This window comes from Ambystoma mexicanum, chromosome 4p (assembly GCF_040938575.1).
Source record: "Ambystoma mexicanum isolate Mex_15411 chromosome 4p, UKY_AmexF1_1, whole genome shotgun sequence".
NCBI classification, from domain to species: Eukaryota; Metazoa; Chordata; class Amphibia; order Caudata; family Ambystomatidae; genus Ambystoma; species Ambystoma mexicanum.
This window is the reverse complement of record NC_090927.1, coordinates 905,635,758-905,659,638: the sequence shown is the minus strand read 5'-3', so window position 1 is coordinate 905,659,638 and position 23,881 is coordinate 905,635,758. Positions and strand designations below refer to the sequence as shown.

The window sequence follows — 23,881 nt, the reverse complement described above, 5'->3', positions numbered from 1 at the left end:
GTAGGGCTAGGCCTTCCTCCCACACATCGTCCAGGAAGTGCACCACAATGATGGGCTTCCTCTTGGCCTATTGCCTCTGGTATAGGAAGCCTTCCTTTTTGGTCCCATCGGTTGTCAGCTGGAAGAGCTCGGAAGCTCTGGAGACCATGGCATGAAACGACCCCACCTCATTTGGTGGGGATGCCCTCGGCTGCAGCGATCCGCCCACTGTGATGATGTCATTGTCTGTCGTCCCTGTGTCTGGATCCCTCAAAGGGGAGGGCACCTGGTGCGGGTGTGGAGGCTGATCAGGGGGCGTTGGATGGCATTTCCTCTTTTTCACCAGAGGCTGATCCAGGGCCTCTTGGGCCGGGGCCTACAGCTTCCTTTTTTAGATTTCTGACATCAATGTGTGCAGGGTCGGAAGGATGTCCAGAGATGCATCTTTTGGTGGAGTCGGGGCAGTCGGCCTACTAGGCCCTGCGCCGTTGTTTCTGCCGCCGTCCTCGTGGACCTTGTGTACGAACTCCTGGTCCTCCTCGTCCGAGGAAGAACTGTCCATGTCTTGGGGTACAGCCTTGGCTGGCCTGGGACCTCATTAGCCCCCTCCCCCCCCCCCCCCCCCGGTTTTGCAACCTGAGGGCCCAGCAGAACCACACTCGGAGACAGCATCTTCTTTTCCTGCGTCTTCGCCACCGCCCCAGCTGAGGCTTCCCGCTTCCGTGGTAGGGACGCCATGGGTGCAGTCAGGGCTACCTTCACAGGGTCAGCCCCTTTGGCCTTCGAGAGAGCGGCCTCCACCATCTCAACCGTTGACCATTTTTCCTGCTCTGCCTGGGCCTTCTTGGGCAGGTCGGCCTTCTTTTCTCCCCCCCTAGACTTCTCCCGCAGTTTAGCCAGGTTTGGTAATTTCCTTTTTGAGGAGCTGGATCGATGGCTGGAGATGGAGGCAGATGGGGTGGTTGATTGCGTCCTGCCCATCGCAGGACCCGCTTTCGCGGCGACCGCGATGGAAATGGAGTTGCAGCACTTGGCCTGATCGTTGGCCCCCACGGATGGAGCGCCCTCAAAGGACATAGAAGCCGCTCCTCGGACTGGCCGGTCCTGGGTGAGGCATGACCCTGCTTCGGGAACGGGGCAGGGGCCTTGGCGCTTAGCCACCCTGCCAGTCTACTGTGGCTATCCATCATTCTCTTGGAGAACCCGAGGCAGATCTTGCAATCTCCTTCTTTGTGATCCAGGTGAAGACAGTAGAGGCATTGAAGGTGTTGGTCCTCCACAAACATGTTACGCAGTCCGCATCTGGAGCAGAGCTTGAAGAGGGAACCTTCCCTCCTCCTCCTCCGCCATGGCTGAAGGTGCAGCGTAGAAAAACTTCGATGAAAACTCAACGATCCTTGCACTTGAGGGGAGCTGGAATTCACAGACAAACTAATCCCTGATTGTCAGTCAATGGAGAGAAGAGCACACAGGGTCTTATGTTACAAAAATAGAAACTTTTCCTGTAAAAGAAATGTGAAAACTGTGGAATAACTCATGGAGCAAAACTCGAGGACTCCCACCACTTGAAAGTGCGGTAAAAAACTTGACTGCTTCCAGGGGAGGGGCATAGGGAGAGGGCAGTATGACCCAGGGTACAGTAATTGGTTTAGAGGAGAAATACAGTTTATAAGTGAAAGTGAAACAGTTTTCTTTTACCAAGAATTCCTGCCCTGACGACGGGGAACATTCATGAGCATTTGAACCCATGCCAGACCCCATGCTGGAGAAGTTCCTTCTTTCTGCTGCATTTGTTAGGCTTTGGAAAAACACAGGAAGTTCTATACGTTGATTGATATGGAATTTTAATGTGTATTTGGGTGAGAAGCTGGGATGTGTGCATAGCACCACCTTGTCCTTGTGTATAAATATGAAGGGGTCTTGTACAGACAGAGCTTGCAGTTCACCAACCCTTCTGATTGAAGTAACGGCTATGAGGAAGGCCATTTGTATGGAAGGTCTTCAAGGCTGGCTTTGTGCATAGGCTTAAAGGGGGCACCCATGAGCCTTGTGAGGACGACATTGAGGTCCCAGCCGGGAGCAGGATTAGAGAAGGGAGGGCACTGTTTTTGACACTCTCCATGAAAGCCTTAACTACGGGCACCTTCCACCATGAAATGTTGTTCTAAGACGTGGTGTAAGCGGAGAGAGCCACTTTGTGTACTTTGAGTGAGTTCAAAACGAATCCCGAGTCAAGTATGTAGAGCAGGCAGACCAGTTTAGAATTCATCAGCCTTTTTCCTTTTCTTAAAATTAAAAAAATCAGAGTATTGGCTGAGTACAAGTTAACACCTTGAGTAGGTGCTTCCACAATTTATATTGTTTCTTCATTGCATCTTGGCTCGGTACATACAGTTTTACCTTGTTTTTACTTGCAAATGATTGTGTTTGACTTATTGTCCTGATGTTTTACTGTTCTACTGTCCAACTCTAAACTCGATCAACAATTGCAAGATTATCTGAATATGAAGATTGCCCGAGTACTGTGATTTGTGTTCACGATATTTCCCTCTTGTTTCTATCTTTTTTAAAATTATTTTTCTTGTTTAAAATATTGCACTTTGAAACATAACACTCATGGAAATACATTTTGACTTTTTATCATGAGACAATCTCGATTGCTTTCAGAACCTGATACAGCCACACATTTTATTTTGAAGTGATATTGCAAAATATAGACTCAATATCGAAGTTATTGCTTAAAAATTATGTGTAATCAAACCTCCAGCAGTTTGGACCTTATTGTTAATGTTCAGTTTCAGTGCCCCACTCCACTGCTGTACTTTGTACACTCCCCCCCCCCATTTTTGTGTTTAAACATAGGCTTGAAGGGGGCACCCATGAGCCTTGTGAGAACGACATTGAGGTCCCAGCCGGGAGCAGGATTAGAGAAGGGAGGGCACCGTTTTTCTGACACTCTCCATGAAAGCCTTAACTACGGGCACCTTCCACCATGAAATGTTGTTCTGAGACGTGGTTTAAGCAGAGAGAGCCACTAGGTGTACTTTGAGCAAGTTAAAAACAAATCCCGAGTCAAGTAGGTAGAGCAAGTAGTTGACTATGTTAGTGGGTGAACAGTCAGTTGGATTGAGAGACCGTGTTCTGCACCATAACACAAAGCGTTTCCATTTGTTAAAATAGCGGTGCCTTGTGTTAGGCTTGTGTGCCTCTTTGAGTATTTCCCTGCCCCTTTGGTCTAGGTTAAGGTGACCAAATGTTATGACCTCAGGAGCCAAGCCACGAAGTTCAGCTTCTTTTTTTTTTTGTTTACATTTTTTTGGTTGGCAGAGGTTTACAACAGAGACGCACGCTAGAGCAATGAAGTATACATCAAGTGCATGATAACAGTACACACAAGCACAATAGTATAATGCATGAGGAGTGAGTGGGGTGGGCTATGTTGGTACAGAGTGGTCAAGCATTTCATGGGTGGGGGGGAGATGGGCTTCCCTCAGTTGACCCCTCCTCTCGGCTGTTAAGATAGCTACTGACTGCAGTCCATATGTCCTTAGGGCGGGAGTGGGTAGGGAGCATGGCAATGTACTCTTCTTCACAGTTTTGGGACCATGTAAGCAAGTTTAACCATTTTTGAAACGAAGAGTTCTTCCAGTGCTGAAGTATGCATTTCTTGGCAACGATGCAGCTGATATTAAGGAATGTAACCATGCATTTGATATCGTCGGCTTCCCAAACCCCAAAAAAAAAAACCCAGCGGGTCAGGATCTATCATAATGCCAATTATCTCGGCGAGTGTCTCTAGAATTTTGCTCCAGAACTCCTGCAGTTTGTGGCAGGTCCAGAACAAGTGCAGGTGGTCCGCACCCACCGCTCTACAAAGGGGACAGGATTGTGGATTAGTATCAGCGAACCTGGAGATCCTGCAGGGGGTGTAATACAACCTGTTCAACAGCTTGTACTGCATGGCCCAGTATCGGAAATTAAGGGAAACCTTTTGAGTGTGTAAGCACATTTTCTCCCACAGTTGGTCGGGGGATCTCCCAGCCCAGTTCATCGGCCCACTCCTCCTGTGCCCTAAGAGCCTGAGATGGCGTATTAGTTTGTGTCATCTTGTATAAAGAGGAGACAACGCCACGAGCCCCGCCCGAATTGGCAATGTATGCAAGTATCAGCGTGTCAGGAAATTCGGCGGGAAAGGAGGGCCATGTGGCACGGAATGCAGCTCAGAGCCTGTAGTATTGGAACATCTCCAGAGCGGACCCAGAGTGACCCGGTTTCCACGTCTGGGGGTCGATGAACCTGCCCTTGGGGTAAAAATCTGATAGAGCCTGGTAACCTAGAGTCTCCCAGTGTCGGACTAGGGCAGTGTCATGTGTGGGCTCTAATCCAGGGAAGGCCACATGGGCAGCACGTAAGGTGGCGCTTATCGGGTTGATGGGAGAGTCGGGCGAGTAATGTTGATGTAGTATGAGGGTCATTATGTTTACGCCGGTTGCTGCTAGGATTCTAGTTTGACGTGCGGGTGGACTGGGGAACCGGTGTACCAGTGGGTGGCATGTTGGGCTTGGGCTGTTGTCCAGTAAAGAATTAGATTGGGGGCGGTGAATCCCCCATGTTTGTATGGGAGGGCCATATCGGACCATTTCTTGTGCACTGCGCCAGAATGCCACAAAAACTCTGCACATGATTTGTGCAATCTGACAAAGTATTTCTCCCTGGGCCATATGGGCACGTTGCTAAAGATATAGAGCAGCTTGGGGAGTAGGACCATCTTGATAAGAGAGAGCCTTCCGGCCAGTGACAGAGGAAGGGGGTGCCAGCGTGTCATTTTCGTCTCGGCTAGCTGTGCTGCGGCCAGATAATTGTCTACAAGCAGGGTGGGCTTGGTTAGAGACACCTGGACTCCGAGGTATTTAATTCCCCCGGGGGACCATCAGAGTGGGTATTCAGTGACAGCTTGTTGGGTAGAAGCTGTGAGCGGGAAATCTTCAGTCTTAGACTAGTTAATCGTAAAACCCGAGTGGGTGCCTATGCGCGTGATGTACCGTAGTATGGGGTCAAGGTGGGTGTCTGGATCTCGAATGTACAGTAATACGTCATCTGCATAGAGGGATATGATTTCGGGAGTTTCAGCCTTATCCCCCTGTGAGAGTGGTGTGCTCGAGTGTGGTCTGCCATTGGCTCTATCACTAGAGCAAATAGGATCGGGGAGAACGGGCAGCCCTGGAGGGTGCCCTTGCAGAGTGTGAACAAAGCGGATGTGAGGGAGTTAACCCGGACCCTAGCCACTGGGGAAGTACATAGTAATTTAATGTATCCTATCATGTTGGGGCCAACAGCCATCGTCTCCAACACCAACCACATACATTTCCTGGAGACAATGTCAAACGCCTTCTGAGCGTCCAGCGTGACTGAGACCGCGTGCGCGGCCTGGTCAATGCGGGACATCGCGTTAAACAGCTGCCTGATTTTGTGTGATGTGGATCTTCCCGGTACCAAGCCTGCTGTTCTTCATGGACCAGATGTGTCATAAGAGAGAGGAAACGGTTTGCTATCACCTTGGTGAAAATCTTATTATTGAGGTTCATGTGGGAAAGTGGCCTATATGAGCCACAGTCGTCACCGGGCTTGCCAGGCTTCAACAAAACCGTTATGACGGCTTCACAGAGACGGGGGGGAGAATGGACGCACGGCGCGACTCATCCCAGACCTCCAAGAGCTTAGGGGCTAGTATAGCTATATATTCCTGATAAAATTCCGATGTGAGCCCGTCAGGACCCGGTGCCTTGCCCTTGGGTAGGTACGAGATGGCCTCTACTAGCTCGTCTAGGGTAATCGGGGATTCAATCTGGTCCCTGGTGGGAGCGGAGATGTACGTTGTAGGTATTTGATCAAATAGCTCTCGCATGTGTTTGGTGTGCTCGGGAGGTTGAGAATATAGGGTTGTGTAAAATTTAGTGAATATGTCCAGTATCTGGGGGCCAGACCATTGTGGGATGCCCTGGTCATCTTTAATAGAGGCTATAGGGGCCTGTCCCCATTCCATTTTTATAAGGGTTGCAAGTGTTTTCCCGGGTCTATCACCCTCGCCATATTTACGAGCAGCTTGGGGCCGGCTAAAGTATTGGATCTCACTGGTTGCAAGTGTGTTGTATGTTTGGAGTTCGTCTGAAATTAAGGAGAGTTTGGCGGGGTCAGCTGCGGTTGAGGACTCCTGTTCCAGCTTACGTAGTTTGGCTTCGGATCGCTCGAGAGCAGCCCTAATCGTTTTTAGCACACCCGCTTCTCTGGATATGGCCATCCCCCTGATATACGCTATGAAGGCTTCCCACCTGACACCGAGAAGGGTGGCCTGGGGGGTTATTGTGTTAGAAGAAGGACTCGATATCGGCGAGTATATCCGACTTGAACAGGATGTCCCTGAGGGCTGAGGATTTAAAACGCCATGTACTGAGTGACGGGACAGTCGTTCCCAGTTCCACTGATATAATGATCGGGGCATGGTCAGATAGTGTGCGACTCAGGGTCTGTGCCCGCCCCACCCTACCCATTACTTCACTGGATACTAGAAACAGGTCGATCCTGGAGGAGCTGTCGTGCACCGTGGAGTAAAAGGTGCATTCGCGCCGTTGAGGGTGCAGTGTCCTCCAGGCGTCACGGATGTTGAGCTTTACGCCATAGCTGAGTAACCATTGTGCAGCCCGGGTCAGGGGTCGGGCGGCAGCTCCAGTCCTGTCCAGATCTGTGTCTAACACGAGGTTCATAACCCCCCCCATATAGTCTGAGCACCCACGTAGCGTAATAGTATGGTAGCCACAGTATCCACAAACTCAGGGGCGTCCACATTTGGGCCATATGAGTTCATCAGAAGATACTCTGTTTACTATGGTGCAGTGTAGTATAAAATATCTGCCATCAGGATCGGTGTAATTCTTATGTAGCTTCAATTTGATGGATTTATGGATCAGTGTCAATATGCCTCTGGCTTGAGTGGAGTAAGAGGTGAAGTATCTGTTGGGACCCCATGTTGGTGCCATACTTTCGGCCTGACGGCCCGTGGAGTGCGTTTCTTGCAGCAGCAATATTTTACAGCCATGTTTATTGGCATAAGCCATAATCTTACGGGCCTTGTTGTGGTTACTTAGCCCCCAGACATTACAAGACATTATGGTAGTGGGCATTTCACTTGTCTAGGGTGTATCCCAGTTTAGTCGTCGTGGCTTGCATCTGCACCCTATGTGGTCACTCTCAAATCGCTCCAGCACGGTGCGCCCCGTCAGTTCGCCTCTGCCTTTTCCAATATAACTTCCCCAGAACCCCCTCCCCCCACCCTCGCCGCCCAATAACAACCAGCAGCGCCCACTCCCACCAAAGACTGGCATTCCCTCAAAGAACAGGTGCCAGCAGGCCGATCCCAACCTGGACCAGCCTCCCCTTTGGTCCCAACATGTGGGCGGAACAAAGACTGATATGAAAATTGTTATTTCCCATCAGTGAAAGGTACAGTGAGCAAAAAGCGTGTGCTGCAAACTCATCTCAGAACAGGTTATCATGCCATCTTCTTTCTGGAGAGGAGCGCCTGCTACTTTTTTTGAAATAGGGGCCATCAACGATCAAATATTCCAACATGAGTTTGCAACTGCCGTGGGGTGCGCCGTTGCCGTGTTGCCAACCGAGCAAAAATAAGTTGAATGTAGAGTACCACTAGGGTACTAAAGTTCGGCGTTATGGGTATATTGATCATGTTTCCCTTGGAGAGCATATGGGCCAATGGGCGAAGGTGTTACACAGTTCCACGCTACTCTGTAGCCGATCCGAATAGGTGGAGTGGCCTCCTAAGCAGATTACACTACATAGCGGACAGGTGGGAAAGATATGTCAATGGTTCATCAAAGACCCGGAAAAGCGACAGGAGTTAGGTCAGTCATTGTCCATGTTCATGTGGTTCCCAGGAGGTTCGTTGAGTGGTATCTGTGACTCAATGAACTTTACTGCTTCATCAGGGACCGTGAAGAAGTACAGTTCCCCTCTGAACTTAAGCTTCAAGCGCGCAGGGAACAGCATTGCATAGGGGATGTTGCGTTCACGTAGCATTTTCTTGACCCCTAAGAATTGACGCCTCTCCTGCTGCACCCCCACAGAGAAGTCGGGGAAGATTATGATTGTTTGGGGGCCCAGGCGCAGTTCTCTCTTTTCGCGAGATAAGCGTAGGATGAGGTCTCCATCTCTGTAATTGAGTATTTTTGCAATGATGTGCCTGGGAAAGTCGCCAGGTGCGGGTCGCTGTTAGGGAGAATTCTCATTCAATGGCTAATTTCCCTTACCTAGTCCTCAGCAGCTTTGCTGGATTTCTGGAGTTATTTTTTTCCACTTGGTAAGAGTGTGAGCTTTCCCCCCACTCTTACCCATGTTTTGCCATGCGTATTTCATCTGGTTTTGTGATTGTGGGCTGTGGAGAACACCACTTCAGTAGCCCCCTTCTTTTGTGTGTTACACATCACTTTCAGTGCAGTGACACAGGGTTGTCTTTTAGACTTCCCACCGACTCCATTTCTGGGGCTGACTACTTTCCCCCAGAAAAGGGTAAAGTTGCCATTAACTTCATTTAACCACAGATCCACTACACCCCATCTTACATTGAATATTGGAAAGGGTTACTTCTCAGCATTTTTTATCTGTACCTCCTAGAGCATTGTTTCGCTCTTTTAACATTTAGACTTGGCTGGTGGCAGTGGTATCTACCCTTACTTTTCTACCGCGATTATACTACATAAAGGTGGTATTGTTGTAGGCTATTATATTAGCCTCAAACTTAAACTCGCTTGACCAAATACTTTTTCTTTTGGCTCCGGTCGGGTTTATTCACCATTTCTTTTTGTTAAAGTCTTTCTTGTGTTTTATTGCGCGGCAAACCAGGTTTGCCTGCTTTGTTCACTGTCTTTTGGCAGGCTTCTGCCAAGAAGCCCTCCTCTAGGGGCCTGGGTGTCTAGGTGGGCTGAATGTGAAGGAGGGGTGTAGTCACCCCCTGCACAGGGTATCCTAGGAAACCCAAGCCGCACTTTGCCATTATTGGCTGAGGTGGTTGTCCGGGCTGGACAACGCCCCTGCTGCATGATTGACAGCCAGGCTGTGTGAATGGGGGATTTTCCCATAAAAGGCAGGACTCTTGGGCTAGAAGTCAGAGTCGCCACTGGAACTACAAGGAACCGAAGAGAAGCGGAGAAGAAGTTGGCTGCTGCAACTATCCCGTCCCAGTGAAGCCCTGCTGCAGTCCTGAGATATCTACCCTTTGACGACTAGAGAATATCCAGTCCAGAGTCCTCTTCCCTTGAGCTTGGTGGGGATAACCAGCTCATATACAGCCATAGGATCCTCTTCGTGGGCGAAATCGCTGCACACTGCTGTAGTGGTCCGGAGCGTGACTACTGAGTGCGAGAGAGTTGTGCGCTCCACATTGAGCAGTCCGAACGATAACATTGGACACGTGACATTGGAAGCGCTCATGTGAGGTGACGTAGTGTACGCGGGACGTGCTACGTTAAAGTGATGCAGGTATAAGAACACAAATGGATATGAGCATAGTGAGCCTCTACACCACAGGAGAAGGATCTAGTCGAAGCGTTCCAACTAACGAGCTGGTAAGCGATTTATTGTGCGGGACACGTGAAGGGAATGAGGAAGTGAATGTGACACGAGTCTTGAGAGATTCGCAATGAATAAATGGGGACTTCACCCGCTTATTATTATTTTTTTTTTAGGGGCAGTAATGTCCGGTGCTTCAAGCCACAAGAGGTGCAGCAAGAGCGTAATTCGATATTAAGACACACGGGTTTCCGTGTCAGAAGATGCAAGTCAGTTCACAAAAGTCCCTCTAATGAAGAGGTAACACACATGTCTATTGTCTATGAGATTAAGACATTAGTGTTAGAAACATAGTGTCCGTATTTGATGATTGATAAGAAGTTAATGACACAGAGTTGATTATTCTATTCGTGAAAGAATACTTGTCACAATAATTAGTATATACAGGTTGAGAGTGTTCTCTGCAGTTGCTTAGGAGAGCTATTGTGAATGGAACTTGATTGGCCCTGTGGTACATGAAGTATAAATCAGAATCGGCATGATTGAACAGATTGTTTAGAGAGTTTACATCTAAAGATTTTGTTTACCTTGGTTAAGTTGTCTATCTTGTGTGTTTTCAGGAATTGAGTAGTCCTACACAATGGTTGAGACTCTCCCCTATGCTAACCGATGTCGAGTGATATTGTAGAAGAACGACACGGTAAGACTTACCTAAGTATACTTAGATACTGTGGAAGTAACAGCAGTGAAACGTTCATTACTGACTGCTGTTTGTTATTTTTCCCTCTGTTTTGCTTTCCCAGGTTTTAAAAAAAGTGTGTAGCAAAGTGACACCCCGCAACATTCTTGTGTTGGGTGGCATATATCCAGTTGAGTAAAGTGTTGTACAGTGGTGAACCCACCATAGATGAAGAGACATGAGATAAGGGAATAGATGGTCCCCCTGATGAAGTTCTGGTATAATATATGAAATGGAATGAAGAAGAACGAAACATGTTGGGCAATTAAAATGTATTGTGATTTAGTGACAATACACTAACAAAATAATATATCGAGTTGTTTTCACCCCAGGATAGCATTGATTGGGGTAGAGTGTATTTAACAGATGGTATACTGTACATGTGGTATCCTTTAGTCAAGAGGAACCAGTGGGCTATCGACCATTTTTTGTCTTCTGAGACAGAGTGATCTCTTTTTTTGTATATGGTTTAGCTTTGTATAGGCAGGATGTCACAGGGTAGAGCACAACAGAGATTGTTTTACATATTGAAAATGGTTTTAGGATACACTTTGTGAAATGAATTTTAGAAATGTTTACAAATTTTAGGAGTTGTTCTTAGAATGTTGTGATATTTGGTATTGTGATTTATATGAAATAAAGATGTTTAATATAATTTGTGTGTGGTGACCTAGCAGTTACTTGTTAAAATATACTAGGTAGCATTGACCTGGGAACAAGAGAAAGGGGTAGCAAGTGGACGTGGGTTGATCTTTCTGTCATAGGATTTTCCTGTAGTTGTTCTCAAGGAGCCTGGTCAAACACGTCGGTAAAACGGCTCTACGTCTCGGTTTGTATTGTGTGTGGTCCGGATAGCCATCTGAAGAGCCTCTCCTGTTTTTAAGGAGAGCACTTTTTATTCACTGTCGCTGCTGCCGGCTTCAGCCCTGTGTGCTGCAGACCCTTCCAGACGTCGTCCTTCTTGCCGAAGCTCCAGGAACCGTGGGTCTGCAGGAAACTACCAGGAACAACTGCCGTGGCACCAGCTTCTTCATTGAATAAGGTACTGTGTTCTGCTTGAGGAAATCGGGTGAATCCCTTTTTCTCCTCCTACAAGTACAAGGCTTGCCCTTATCTTCCCTCGATTGATTGATATTTTATTTCTATCGCGCTCGTACACAAGTGTTTCAGAGCGCGACAAGACAAGGGAGGGGAAGAGGGGAGAACAAAACTGCGATCTTACTAGGCCCAGTGAGACAGTGCGAAGCAGAGGAGAAACAGATAAATAACAAATAATAACTTTTGCTTCCTCCATTGACAATATCTAAGTACTCCTGGCTACGTTGAATCGTGAACTGTCCGACTGTGTGATCCTCGACAACAGGAACCCAATTCCACTTGACACTGGCTCCGGCTTATTGACTCTTGAATTCCTGTCAATGAGTGTTCTCGGATTCTGTCTGCCTTGGCAAAAGTATTGCCTATGATTTTTGCCCCCAACTCTCTCTGGGTATCTCAGGTGCTAAGTGTGTTTTTGCCCCGGTAACATTTCTTGCTGCGGATTCGCGTTTCTTTAGTAAGACCGAACTGTCATTACTGTCAAAAAGTGATCGCATATGTATTCCCGGTAACGTCTTTTGTTTCACAACACCGGTCCGTTGAAAACATAGGGTACTTACCTTTAAGTTATACCGTACAAAGCAAATTGGTTGGTTGTAGTATATTTTACGTGTGGTTTTGAATTAATAGAAGTGTTGTGTTTATAATAAACGGTTTAAAAATAAATGTACTTCCCAGTGAGCTGACAGAGGACCCCAGGCCAGAGAGTTCGTGAAGCACCGCTCTGGCGGTGGCGTGGTATGACAAGAGTGGCCCGCCAAGTTCCTATGGGGCCCCCAGGGTCAGCGTATGCGGAGGGCCGCGGGGGGCTCCAGCCCGCGGACGTCACAGTCTGTTGGTCCGGCGGTTTGGGCGGTGAACAAGCAGCGTAGGGCAGCTCCACCCGCGCGGGGCCCAACAAGCCGATAGAAGGCTTGCGGAGCGTCGCCCCGGCAGGCGCTGCAAGGCAGGCAGGCGTCCCCAGCCGGGGGCCGGCTCAAGGTGTATCACGCTGGTCCTGCAGGGGCAGCGACCCATGGCAGTGTGTCTAGGCGGACGGCCGCTCTCGGTGACCGCAGGCAGGGCAGAGGCCGGTCTCACCCGCGAGACCACGCAGAGGAGGCCGCACAGCAAGCAGAGTGTCGGGTGGCTGTAACTCGGTAACCAGGCAAGGGTTGCAGGTACGCGGAGAGGAGGGTGCTGGCAGTTAGTCAGTGGCAGGATGGCCGGGAACACTGCGGATGGGTGCCGATATTTGGCAGATAAAGGCAGGCGAACACGGAGCTCACAAGCTAAGCGGCCATTTTCTGGGCTGCTCAACAGTGCCCCCCGAAATTCAGCTTCTAAGGGTATGGGTGCAGTGTTCTCTGATCCTGGGTCAGCAGGTTATCTGTGCAGGGTAGTTTCATGGGAGGACACAGAGACATCATATGTAAGTGTGAGAACCATATCTGGCGGGCCCACATTGGAGTCATTAGGATCAGTGTTACTTGTCCTGGTGTAGCTTGTGGACTATTTCGTTGAGCAGAGGTGTCGAGATGGGTGCATGGTTTTTAGCTTATGCACATTTCCCTGTCCAGTTCATCAGAAGGGCGTTCCCCTTTGATCCTTTCTGGAGAAACCTAGAAACCTGAACGCGTAATCTTGGCATTGCACGTTTTCCCGGGTTGCGGAAAGGTCTCTCTGGGAAACCCCAGTTTGAGAAAACTGTTCAGCTCACGTGGTCTCTGCGGAGGTGTTGGGGCACGGTTGCAGCCCTCCAGGGGGTGAGGTCGCCCACGTCCGACTTCGCCCTCTGCGCCTATGTGGCGACTGGTGGTAATAGGTGATGCAGCTCGGGACTGCTCCTGCGTGGAGAATACGGGGCGTGAGTATGCCATCTTGTGCGCCCGATCCCCCTTCTCCCAAACCGTGGTACCCGTGGGATGCGCTGTCCCTGGAAAGCTCACCAGTTGATTAGTTTTGGCGAGAATTCCGTCCTGCTGCTTCAGGCAGGGGCGCTTGTATGATCTGGACAGAGTTCCTTCACTGGTCCCTTGAACGTGGTAGTCCAGTTGCAACTAAGCCACTATACTTCAGGTAATTGTTCCTGTTTGCCTTTGTCTTTCCTCGTCTGTTTTTGTGGTATTGTAAAGTTCCTTGTCTTGTATTGCTGTCAGTTCGACTTTTGATGTTTGGTCTTTTGCTTTCTTCCCTTGCATGTGATCTTGCCGGCCCGGCAAAAGCTGCGGAGCTCGAGGCGACAGCCGGAGGGAATGAGGAACGAAGCTGCAGCGGTACAGTAGCTGGTAAGTTGTCAACTAGGGGGCGAGGTGGGTTCAAATGCGGCACGGCCGTAGGACGGATGTTTTAACCTGGTCTTTCTTCTTCTTCACAGGGTCCGAGTTGGTGGATGCGGAGTGCGGTGCTGCGGTGTCGGGATCAAGATCACTGGATGTCAGGAGATGAGTCTGTAGATGAAGCGATGAAGCACCGGTTTTCCTGGAGGTGAGTATGCAGGAGAACGCCTGGTTTGAAAGGTAAGTAAACTGGTCCAAGGGGCGGTGAGCGGCACGTTGCACGTGAGTGCACAGTAACGCGAAGAACCGGCCTTAAGGATGGAGCACCTTATAAAGCTGAGCTTCTGAAGCCACACCCACCAGGTTCAGCCTGCCTGCCCCACCATGCCACACTCGATGAGTCAGCACATTAGGATGTTCTCTGGAATAAAGGCTTTCAACTCCTGGAAAGTTGTTGTAAAATAAAAGCACTCCTGCACTGAAATAAAGTGAAGCACACCTGCACTGAACTAAAGTGTTCCTGCTCACATCTCTATATAAGCCTGGCACCAAAGTCCAGCCAGGGCCCCTGTGTTTATAGATCTCAAAGGGACATAAGTGAGTCAAGTGACCCATTTCCCCCATCACTAGATTGTGTGGTTTTTTTGTTCTGTGACCATGACAAAAACGTTGTTTAGAACGTCTGTGTTTAGTTGCCATTCATGCAGTGAGAGTAGCATTGTACTCCTGCTTAGTTCGTCTGCCAGAGAATTGAGTTCTGCTGGAACATGTTGTAATGCACTGCCCACCGCCAGATGGTCTGGGCTACTTTGGGCAGCACGGGAGAAGGAGTACCCCCATGTTTGCTTTCATAAAACATGGCTGTGGTACTGTCCGTAAGGACTAGGACTGTCTTGTGTGCTAGCAGAGTCTTGAATGCTTGAAGTGCTTTCAGAATCGCTAGTGGTTGGAGAAGGTTGATGTACTACCTGTTTGGCGGCTTTGTCCTTAGGCCGTGAACAGTGTAATGCAGGAAGAGAGTACTCCACCCGGTCATCGATGCTTCTGTCGCGAGAGTGGCCTGGATCGCTGGTGTGTGGAACGGCTGTCCAGATTGTCTCTGTTCCACCAGAGTAGTGACTGAACCAGAGGTTGCGAAACCACCACTAGTATGCCCCACAACCTGCTTGCTTGCAACCATTGTTTTGCTAGCCACTCGTGCATTGGACGCATGCGCAGACTAGCGTGAGGCACTAAGTAGATGCAGGAAGCCATCATTCCCAGCAGGCGCAGTGCCTTTCGTACGTCACCCGACGACCAGCTACACACTGAGGTGTTTGAAACAGCATGTTTTGGACACTTTCTTCAGAGGGGTAGACTAGTCTGAAGTCCATTTTGATTAGTACACCCAGAAATTGCTTTACTTGGCTGGGCTCTAGACTGGACTCTTTCGTTTATGGAGAAGCCCAATTGGAACAGCAGATTGATAGTTTGCTGCGTGTTTGGAAGGAATCTCTGGGGAGAGTCCCCGATACTTAGCCAGTCATTTATGTAAGGGTACACTGGAATGGACTGCCTACACAAGTGGGCGGCCACCACTGCAAGGACCTTTGAGAATACCATGGGGGCTGGCGCAATGCCAAATGGTAGCACCCTGAATTGGTAGTGCTTGTTTCCCAAGTTGAATCGCATGCATTTTTCGTGCGCTGGCGACATAAATATATTAAAGTATGCATCTTTCCTGTCCAATGTTGCCATGTAATCCCCTATTTTCAATAGAGGGATGACCTCCTGCAGTGTTGTCATTCTGAATTTTTGAGGTTTGACATAAATGTTTGCAGTGCACAGGTCCAGCACTGGAGGCACTGTTACATCTTTCGTTGCAAATACGAAGTACATTGAATAAATACCTTGATTTTGTTCCATTAAGGGCACCAGCTCGAGGCTCCTATAATACGATTTGGATCGACTCCTGGAGGATGTGGAGGTGTTCGGAGGACATTCATCTTACACGCAGTGGACCGTGGAGATGTTTTTCGAGGAAATCCACGGAGTATCCTTTGTTCACAGTATCGAGGACCCAGTGTTAGGCAGTAACCTGTGCAGTTCCCTTAGGGACCACTGCAAAAGGCTTAAGACTACAGGGGTTGGCAGTAAACCCAATTGGTAGCAGTCTGTACCACCCAGATTTACCTGGTAGCTGTGGCTGAGCAGCCAGACTTCTCTCAAGAAGAGTTAGACAGTATATAGAGTATACAAGATAGGTACCAAAATACAGTAGCACAAGCAAACACTGACCAGAGCTTTGGTATCAAGTATATAATTATTTATTTAAAGACACACTTAGAAACACTCTAGCACTATTATTGTAAGCAAGTTCAAAAACACAGTCACTATTAATATATATACATTCCTTATTAGACAAGTCTTAGTTAACACCACTTATTTCCAGACAGAGGTGAGCGCTTAACTAAAGATGGCACTCCAATAAGTTAAGAAAAAGGGAGGGAAAAGGCAGAAATTAGAAACAGCACACAACACAATACTTTAGAAGCACTCAGCAAGGCAGGAAAGTCAAAGTCTACTTGTGAGCAAAAAGTTCAGAGGCCAGGCTCCCTCTTGGAGAGAGTAGAACACCAATGCACCCAAGATCACACAGTTTAAAAGGCTTGGAAAGTCTTGCAGAGAGTTTAAAAAGGAATCAGTTCAGCTCAGAAAAGTTCAGTTAGCCAGCCTAGGGCCAACCCAAGTGGTAAGATGAGGATTTACGCGACACCCCACACGGCCCGTTGCGAGGGAGGCCAGGCGGACACAGTACCTTGAAAGTGGAGAGAATCCTCCAACGGGGGCAGTTGTTCCTGGCAGTGGATGCAAGTCACAGTGTCGTCCAGAGGAAGAGAAGATCTCGACGTGGAGGAAAGCTGAAGGACGTTGCACTGCCAGGGAAGAAACCAGCCGCGGAGTTCTCCGGTTAAAAGGTACTACCCTTTTATTTGCGGTAGTGTAAAAACGTAGTATCCCGGTTGCCGGGGTGCTTGGCACAGGCAAGGCAGCCACGAGATGATCCGGGGAAGGCGAAAAGGCGGGCAAACTGGTTATCCCCACCAGTCAAAGGAAGAAGACTCTTCGGGATGAAGATCTCCTCTGTCGTTGGAAGAAGTGGTGAGTCGGTTCAGCAGGGCTCCACCGGTGGTGTCGTCGTTGCAGGTCGGCTCAGCTTCTCCCTCTTCGGATTCTTTGGTCCTGTGGCGACGTCTGAAGTCCCAGTCCCCAAAGCCCTGCTTTTATGCAGAAAACCCCCATTCATCAGTCCTAGCTGTCACTCAAACATGCTAAGTGGTGAGCCGGGCGGCTCACCACTGGGCCAATCATACAAGAGTGTGACTTGAGTTGCTGAGGCAACTCAGTCCAGGTACCTAAACCCCCCCTCCCACACATCACATCCTGTATACCCAGACAGAGTGGCACCACTTTTGGAGGCTTCTGTGGAGAAGCCCGCCAAAAAGTGAAACAAAGGGCTCGACTTGGGTTGGAGTTACAGAGGCGAACACAAACGCCATTTTAAAACCGAGTCCTGGCGAAAAGACCCAACCGGGGAATAAATATTAAATAAATAACACGGCGGTATCTTTAACATTGCTCCAAAAAGTGGCGCGTTTAAAATGAATGGGAAAATCCCATAGTAAATATTCTTAAGGAATATTTTGCGTGGAAACCACTGCCACCAGCCAGAAACTCGACGAGGGGGGACTGCACAGTGCCCCCTCGAAAAACAGACCCAGGGGCAATCTAATTACCCCTACCAGTACTTCCACAATATGATGGTTTGTACTGGTTCTGTTCCCAATTTCAGACTAGTAAAGTCAATGGTGACTTTACATGCCCTGGGAGACAGTAATCAGTCCCAGGGTATGGAGTCTATGTTTGGGGGTCACTATGACACCCCTGTGTTACTGCACTGAGGGTGCTGTGTAACACATTTACCAAAAAACACATGAAACCCTATGGAGTATAAGACCCCATAGCCCATAAAACATCACAAAGTCAAAGGATATCTCAAATCATGTCTAAGAGTGGGAGAAAAAGAGTCTCACTCTTAGCAGGAGAAAAAAATAAACCCCAAAAATCCAGCAAAGCTGCTGGGGGACTCACTAGGTTTGGGTAATTAGCCTTAACAGAAAATTCTCCCTAACACCCAACAGTCTGATGTTATCCTCTCCCAGGGCAAAGTATGTTATGCAACCCCCGACTGGGGACTTCTAGGAGGGAACGTGGATCGGCACGTCATTTGGAGGCAGAGGCTGCCGCTCTGCCTCGTCCTTTCCCACGGCGAAAAACATGCTGTTGGTACTGGTAGGATGATTGACCATGCAGGCTGTAAAAGGAGGCACCAGATGTGCTTGCTCCGGTCTGGTCTGGTTTTCCTGAGCATTGCGCCCGAAAGCTACAGCATGTTAAAAGCCCCTCTAGGAAAGAAGGGCGTGTTGGAGATCTGACCAAGGGTTTTGATTGTTTCATGCTCCTGGTCGTCGACAGCTTTGCCTAAGAGGAAACTCTCCTTGTTGGGCATGTTGATTAAGAATGTTTGTATCTCTGGCTTAAATCCTGAGTTTGAGCTTGGAATGTCTTAAGAGTTCCCTCTGCAATGACCCTTCCGGAGGTGTCTGCTGAATCCAATACATTTTTTAGGATGTTTTGGGAAACCTGTTAGACTTCAGTGGTGATCTTGAGAAGTTGGGAGCAAGCTGGCTCTGGTACTAAGTCTAGATGCTGTGAGACCTCATCCCACTTGGTGCTGCTGTAGCTTGCAAGCAAGGTGGGGTTTGCTATCCTGGGGAGGTACACAGCAGACATTGCAATACGCTTTCCCAGTGTATAAAGTCTCTTGCACTCCTTGTTGGGGATGCCTCAGAGGATGACAGTGGAACACCAGCTCTCTTTCTGGTAGTGGTCACCACCAGAGAATCAGGCTTGACATGACCCCCAATGTAAAGGGGATCTGAAGGAGAGGGCCTAAATGATTTCTCCACGCGTGAGTTAACTGCCCTAGTAAGAGAGGGAATAGACATGAACAGAGCGACCCTCTTTTTTGATTGACTCTAGGAGAGGAATAGCCTGGCTAACTGGCTTTTTTTCATTGAGAATATTTTCAACCAAGTCGGTCCCAGCGGGACTGGATTCCTCAGTGTCGAGGCCAAAATGGTGATCAGACTTTCAGCAGTTTACTGTATAGTGGATGGTCTGCAATAGGAGAGTAGTGACTGCCCCCAACTACGGAGTAGACAACAAAGATTATGGCAGGGTCATCCTGGTCTTGAAAGTAGTCGTCCTCATCCGCCTGGCCCGGTTCATCGTGGGCATCCACCCACATATCCTGTTCAGCCTGTGTGGACTGCATGTCCTCCTGAAGAGATCCCTGCAGAGGCCCCCGGGTGGCAGGGCTCAGGGAGAAGGTGTTGTTGACACTGGGGGAGGTATCGGAGGCTGCTCCGCAGGCCTAGAGTGAGTGGGCAGCTTACTCACAAAGTCCACAAAGAATGACATTTTGCCCATAGGGTCCTCAAACTGTGATTGAGCCCAGGGGGCAGTAGACAAGATAGATCTTGGGAGCTCTGGATTGACCTTACAGGACACAGGAGATGCTTTCACCGGCACTCCGCTCCAGGAGTTTCTTCAGACTCCCGAGGGCACTTCTTGTGGAGGTCGGAGAACAGAAATGAGGACGACTCCTCATAACATCCAGAGGGCTGAGAGGCCATTTTGTCCTGATTAAAATTCTCTTAGTGGTGTTTTTCTGTGCAAAAATGTGATTTTTGCTTTTCTGACAGCTGTTTCAGCGTATCCGCCTCAGCCGTCGAGCAGTGTTTGTGCACGCCCTTTGCCCGAATGTGTGCGTGATCGCCTTGTGGTAAGTGCAAAGCTGAAATCATAGTGGGCACGGTAGACGTTAATTCGGTGGGCCTGGAGGCATCAACTGACGGCGTGCGGCCTTCCCTTCGACTGACCCGTCGAGTAACGGCTCGGTGGTATTTTTTTATGGGAAGTGTTTGTGTGTACGTCGGCATCGCCAGAGGCCTTCCTCATAGAAGTACGCTGCGGCTGCCTTTCGAGGCTGGGGACACGCATGCGGGAACTAAATCGTTCCACAGTAGTGCCCTCGAGCTCAAGAGTCTCTGCTGCCTCGGACTTCGTGATCCGATTAAAAAACCCTGGCGGCCGTTTCTGACTTCACAGACACGGCGTATGCCGCCCAACGCTTGGTACGGCATTCCTTTAGGGTCTTGGGCCTAAAGAGCTTGAAAATGGGGGTATACATTCTCTAACAAAGAAGGATCAGACCCCCCCACAACTCTCCCTATTGGTTAGGCCGAAGCCGGTGTAGGCCAAAGCCCGTCGTAGGCACAGAACATCTGTTTCTCAAACCGGGACCAGCTGGCGAAATTTCAAAGGAAACAGCTGTCGAATTAGTGCGTCGAAACGCAAACGAGAGAAGAGGTTTGGATGAGTTTCAACTGACAAAGTAGCTCAAGCTCAAAAACAACTTGCCATAATGGCGGAAAAAAATAATCTGAGGGACCTCGACACGTGAGGGATCATGGGTACAGGGTACTTCAAACTACGAATAATATTACATTCACACCCTGTCAACGTCCCTTTTTCGAACTTCAAAAACTTAATGTGCAATACTCTGCAACTTCCACTAGATGTCGGGATATGCAAAGTATGTGATTCTAAGCAGATCTACAAGCCTCAGAAAAAGATATATATAAAAAAATAATGCTACCCCCTTCCTTTGTACATTGTACTATAGAAACAATTCAATGAGTAAAAGAAACTAAAAGTAAACAATGTCTAAAATACCGTGATGGTAACTTCAGTGAGAAACTGGTAGGCAGTGTGGACAGTGGAATCTTTACTTCTTCCAAGCTTTTGTATTTCTGCAGGCACATGTTCCTTTCCGTCACCCTTGTCCATTTCAATTTCAGTACCTGGGATTTCCATTTCATTACCATCAGATCCTGCTTTAGTAAAAGAAAACAAACTGAATATCAAACTAATAACTAGTGGTCTGAGGGTACATTTGCAAATGATAACTACTGTTTTGATCATATAACACAGATGTGGTTAATCATGGTAATACTACTCAACATTTTAAATCCATGTCCGAGAACTAGCACAAGAAAAAAGAAGAAACGACTTACCTCTAGTAATGTTCTTTCTGATGGATTGGTCCTTCCGTACACATATTCCCTAACTTAGACATTCTATCTCCAGCGCCAGCTGTCTTTTGAACCTGCCTAGCAACCCCTGCTCACTATACCACACAGTATAGTGTTGTGGGGGACACCCCTGCAGTCTTTTTTTTTTTTAACTTACCTGCAATGCTACCACCAAAGGTTCGGACCTTTGGTGTTCGAACCTTTGGTGGTAGCATTTTTAGAACTTTTTGTTCATGCGACCGTTTAGATAGTCTTTTTGTACAACACCAGCACCACAACGTAGAAGCAGCTCTGGCTTTGGCTAGGATCTTCTAACATTCCAGCGGCAGGTAATAATGCCCAAACTCTAGGGCTGCAGGAGCCAGGCCATGAGGATCAGGGATGCCGGGTTGTGGTGCAGTATCGCCCAGTCTTCTCTGGTGAGAAGATCAGGAAGTGGAGGCAGTTGGATGGACGGAGCTACTGACAGATGGAGCAGGTCCAAGTACCAGATCTGATGAGGCCACGCTGGAGCGATACGTATCATCCTGCAATGACATTGAGTGTGTTGATCACTCAAAGCAGGAGCAGGATCGGAGGGAAAGCATACAGGAAGAGCCCCTGCAATGGGAACGAGAAGGCATCCCCCCAGGCTCCTCAGCTGAGGGAACCTGCTGGCGAACCTCTAGCACTTGAAGTTGGCAGCCAGCGCGAAGAGGTCAATCAGGGGATGACCCCACTTGTGGAAGAGATACCTGATCCTGACAAACAACCCATTTGTAGCAGGAACACAGTTCCCTGCTGAGCGAGTCTGTGATGGTGTTTTAGGGGCCTGCCTGGTGAAATAGGATGAGGAACATTTCATGAAGAATGGCCAAGTGCCAAAGGGTCTGGGCTTTCAGGGAGAGCAGCAGGGAGTGCATCCTGTCCTGCTTCCGGATGTAGAACATGGTGGGGGCGATGTCCGTGAAGATGCTCACCACCTTCCCTTGCAACAATGGCACAAATGATTTGAGGGCCCAGAATACTGCCTGGAGTTCCAAGACATTGATGCAAAGGCCCTTTTTCTCCGGGAGCCAGAGGCGTCTGGCGGGCAACTGTCCATTGTGGGCTCCCCCACCCCTCCAGGGAGGAATTTGTGGTGATCGTTGCCTAAAACGGTGGGATCTGAAAGGGAGCTCCTTGTGTGAGATGTGGGCACACTCCCACCAAAGCAGAGCTTGCCGGAACTCCTGGGTGAAGGTTATCTTGTTTGTCCAAGAGCCTGAGACCTGCAGCCACTGTGCGTCCAGAAACTCAAAAGAGGCCTCATCTGCAGCTTGCAAAAAGGGACGAGATGGATGCAGGACGACATCATCCCCAACAGCGACTTGATGACTCGTACTGCCACGGAGTCTGATGACGACAGGCGATGTACCTTCCCGAGGATGGCTGCTGCACTCCACACCGAGGGGGTAGCCAGGAATACGAACACGTTGAGACAGGCAACCAGGAACAGAGCGTTCTGCGATGGCTCCACGCAGGATTTTGGATAATTAATGGAGAATCTGAGTGCTATCGGCAGGGAATGGTCTCTGCCGTTTGCTGGATTACCATTGCGTGAGAGGGGGAGTGGATGAGCCAGTCGTCCAGATAAGGGTAGAAGTGGATGTACTTGAGACGCAGAGCCATGTGTAGTTCTTGATGCGCCACAGGAGGAATGCAAGGACAACTCTGTTGGAATTCCAAGGCGTTGCCATGATAAAGAACGCCCAGCACCCATTTGTCAGTGGTGATGGTTTCCACTTGTCGACAAAGTTTTCAAGCCGGCCTCCCACTGGGATGCGAAAGTGGGGGCCCACATCCACGGCCGGTTCAGCCCTGCTTGGGCGTCTGCGTCCTGGCTTGCAGGCAATGATGACGCTGTCCTCTGCTGCCGTTGGCCTATGAACAGACCTTGTAGGGCTCCTGGGCCGTGGAATGGGAGGGTGGAGGATAAGGGGTATTCTACTAGGCTTCCCCCTTGAGGACCTACGCAATATCCCTAGTGAGCATGCCGCCTCAGTATCTGTCCTAATCGTCTGTAGAGACTCGTCCAAAGTCTTGCCAAACAGATTGTCTCCATCAAAGCGCATGTCCACCACCTTGGACTGGACATCCGCCCCAAAGTTAGTGGCATTCAACCGGCCCTGGCACTGGTTGGATACTGCATTGTCCATCTGGCAGAAACTGGAATCTGCGATGTCAAGAGGCACTGTGATGGCATGATCCAAGGCCACCTCTCCTTCCAGGGCCTTGACCTTATTGTCCTCTGGCAGGAAGCCAAAAATGGGCCTGAGCTTATACCATAGCTCCTTGTTGTAGCGGGATAAGATGACCAGGATATTAGAGGCCTTGACAGTGGAGGCAGCGGTGTAAATGATGCGCTTCCCCATCGCATCAAGCTTCTTCTCCCCCCCTGGCCTAGAGGCACCATGGCCGATGATGACGTTTTGACGAGCACCTCTTGGCGGCGGCCGACACTACAGAGTTTGGAGAAGGCTGTGATTGCAAGCACCTGCGGCCAGAGTCTGGGACCCTGTATTTCTACAATCCGTCTCTCTTGAGGGGAGCGGTACTTGGCGTCATCGGGGCCAACCCCTCATCCTGGACTTCATCCAGCAGAGGGATCACCATTCCGGTCATCCGTCTGGACTTCCGGCCTTGGGGGAAAAAAAACCCCTCTTTCTTCAGTACCAACTTGGAGAGCGCAGGCCGTCAAGATCACAGTATGAAAAGAACTGACCTCACCGGTGGTGAGGTCCTGGTGGGCTCCTCGGCCTCCAGCGGCTTCCAATCTGCCGAGATATAGTCATCAGATTCATCGGTATGAGTCGCAGTAGTGTCCGTATCAGTACTGGTGTCAGTGCATGGCGGATCCTCCACCACAGGGGTCAAAGGCTGGTGTGGCGGTGGCTTCGGCTGACGTTTCGGGCCTGAAGGGTCCCTTGACTTGTGCTTTAGCCTGGAAGGGCTTCTGGCCAACGGCCTTGGAAGACTCTGCGTTGGGACAGGCACATGAATAGCAGGCA

At 49.3% G+C, this 23,881-nt stretch overlaps 1 protein-coding gene across 3 annotated transcripts in view; it reads right to left on the bottom strand.

Annotated features, from left to right (window-relative positions):
• MDN1 (midasin AAA ATPase 1) overlaps positions 1–23,881 on the bottom strand; it is a 2,688,524-nt gene that overhangs the window by 120,600 nt on the left and 2,544,043 nt on the right. For 2 of the 3 annotated variants that reach the window (XM_069606482.1, XM_069606483.1), the window contains exon 94: positions 20,494–20,654. In XM_069606482.1, the coding sequence (XP_069462583.1) occupies positions 20,494–20,654 (161 nt within the window). The remainder of the gene's footprint in view (positions 1–20,493; positions 20,655–23,881) is intronic. The other variant, XM_069606484.1, reaches the window with a different exon arrangement.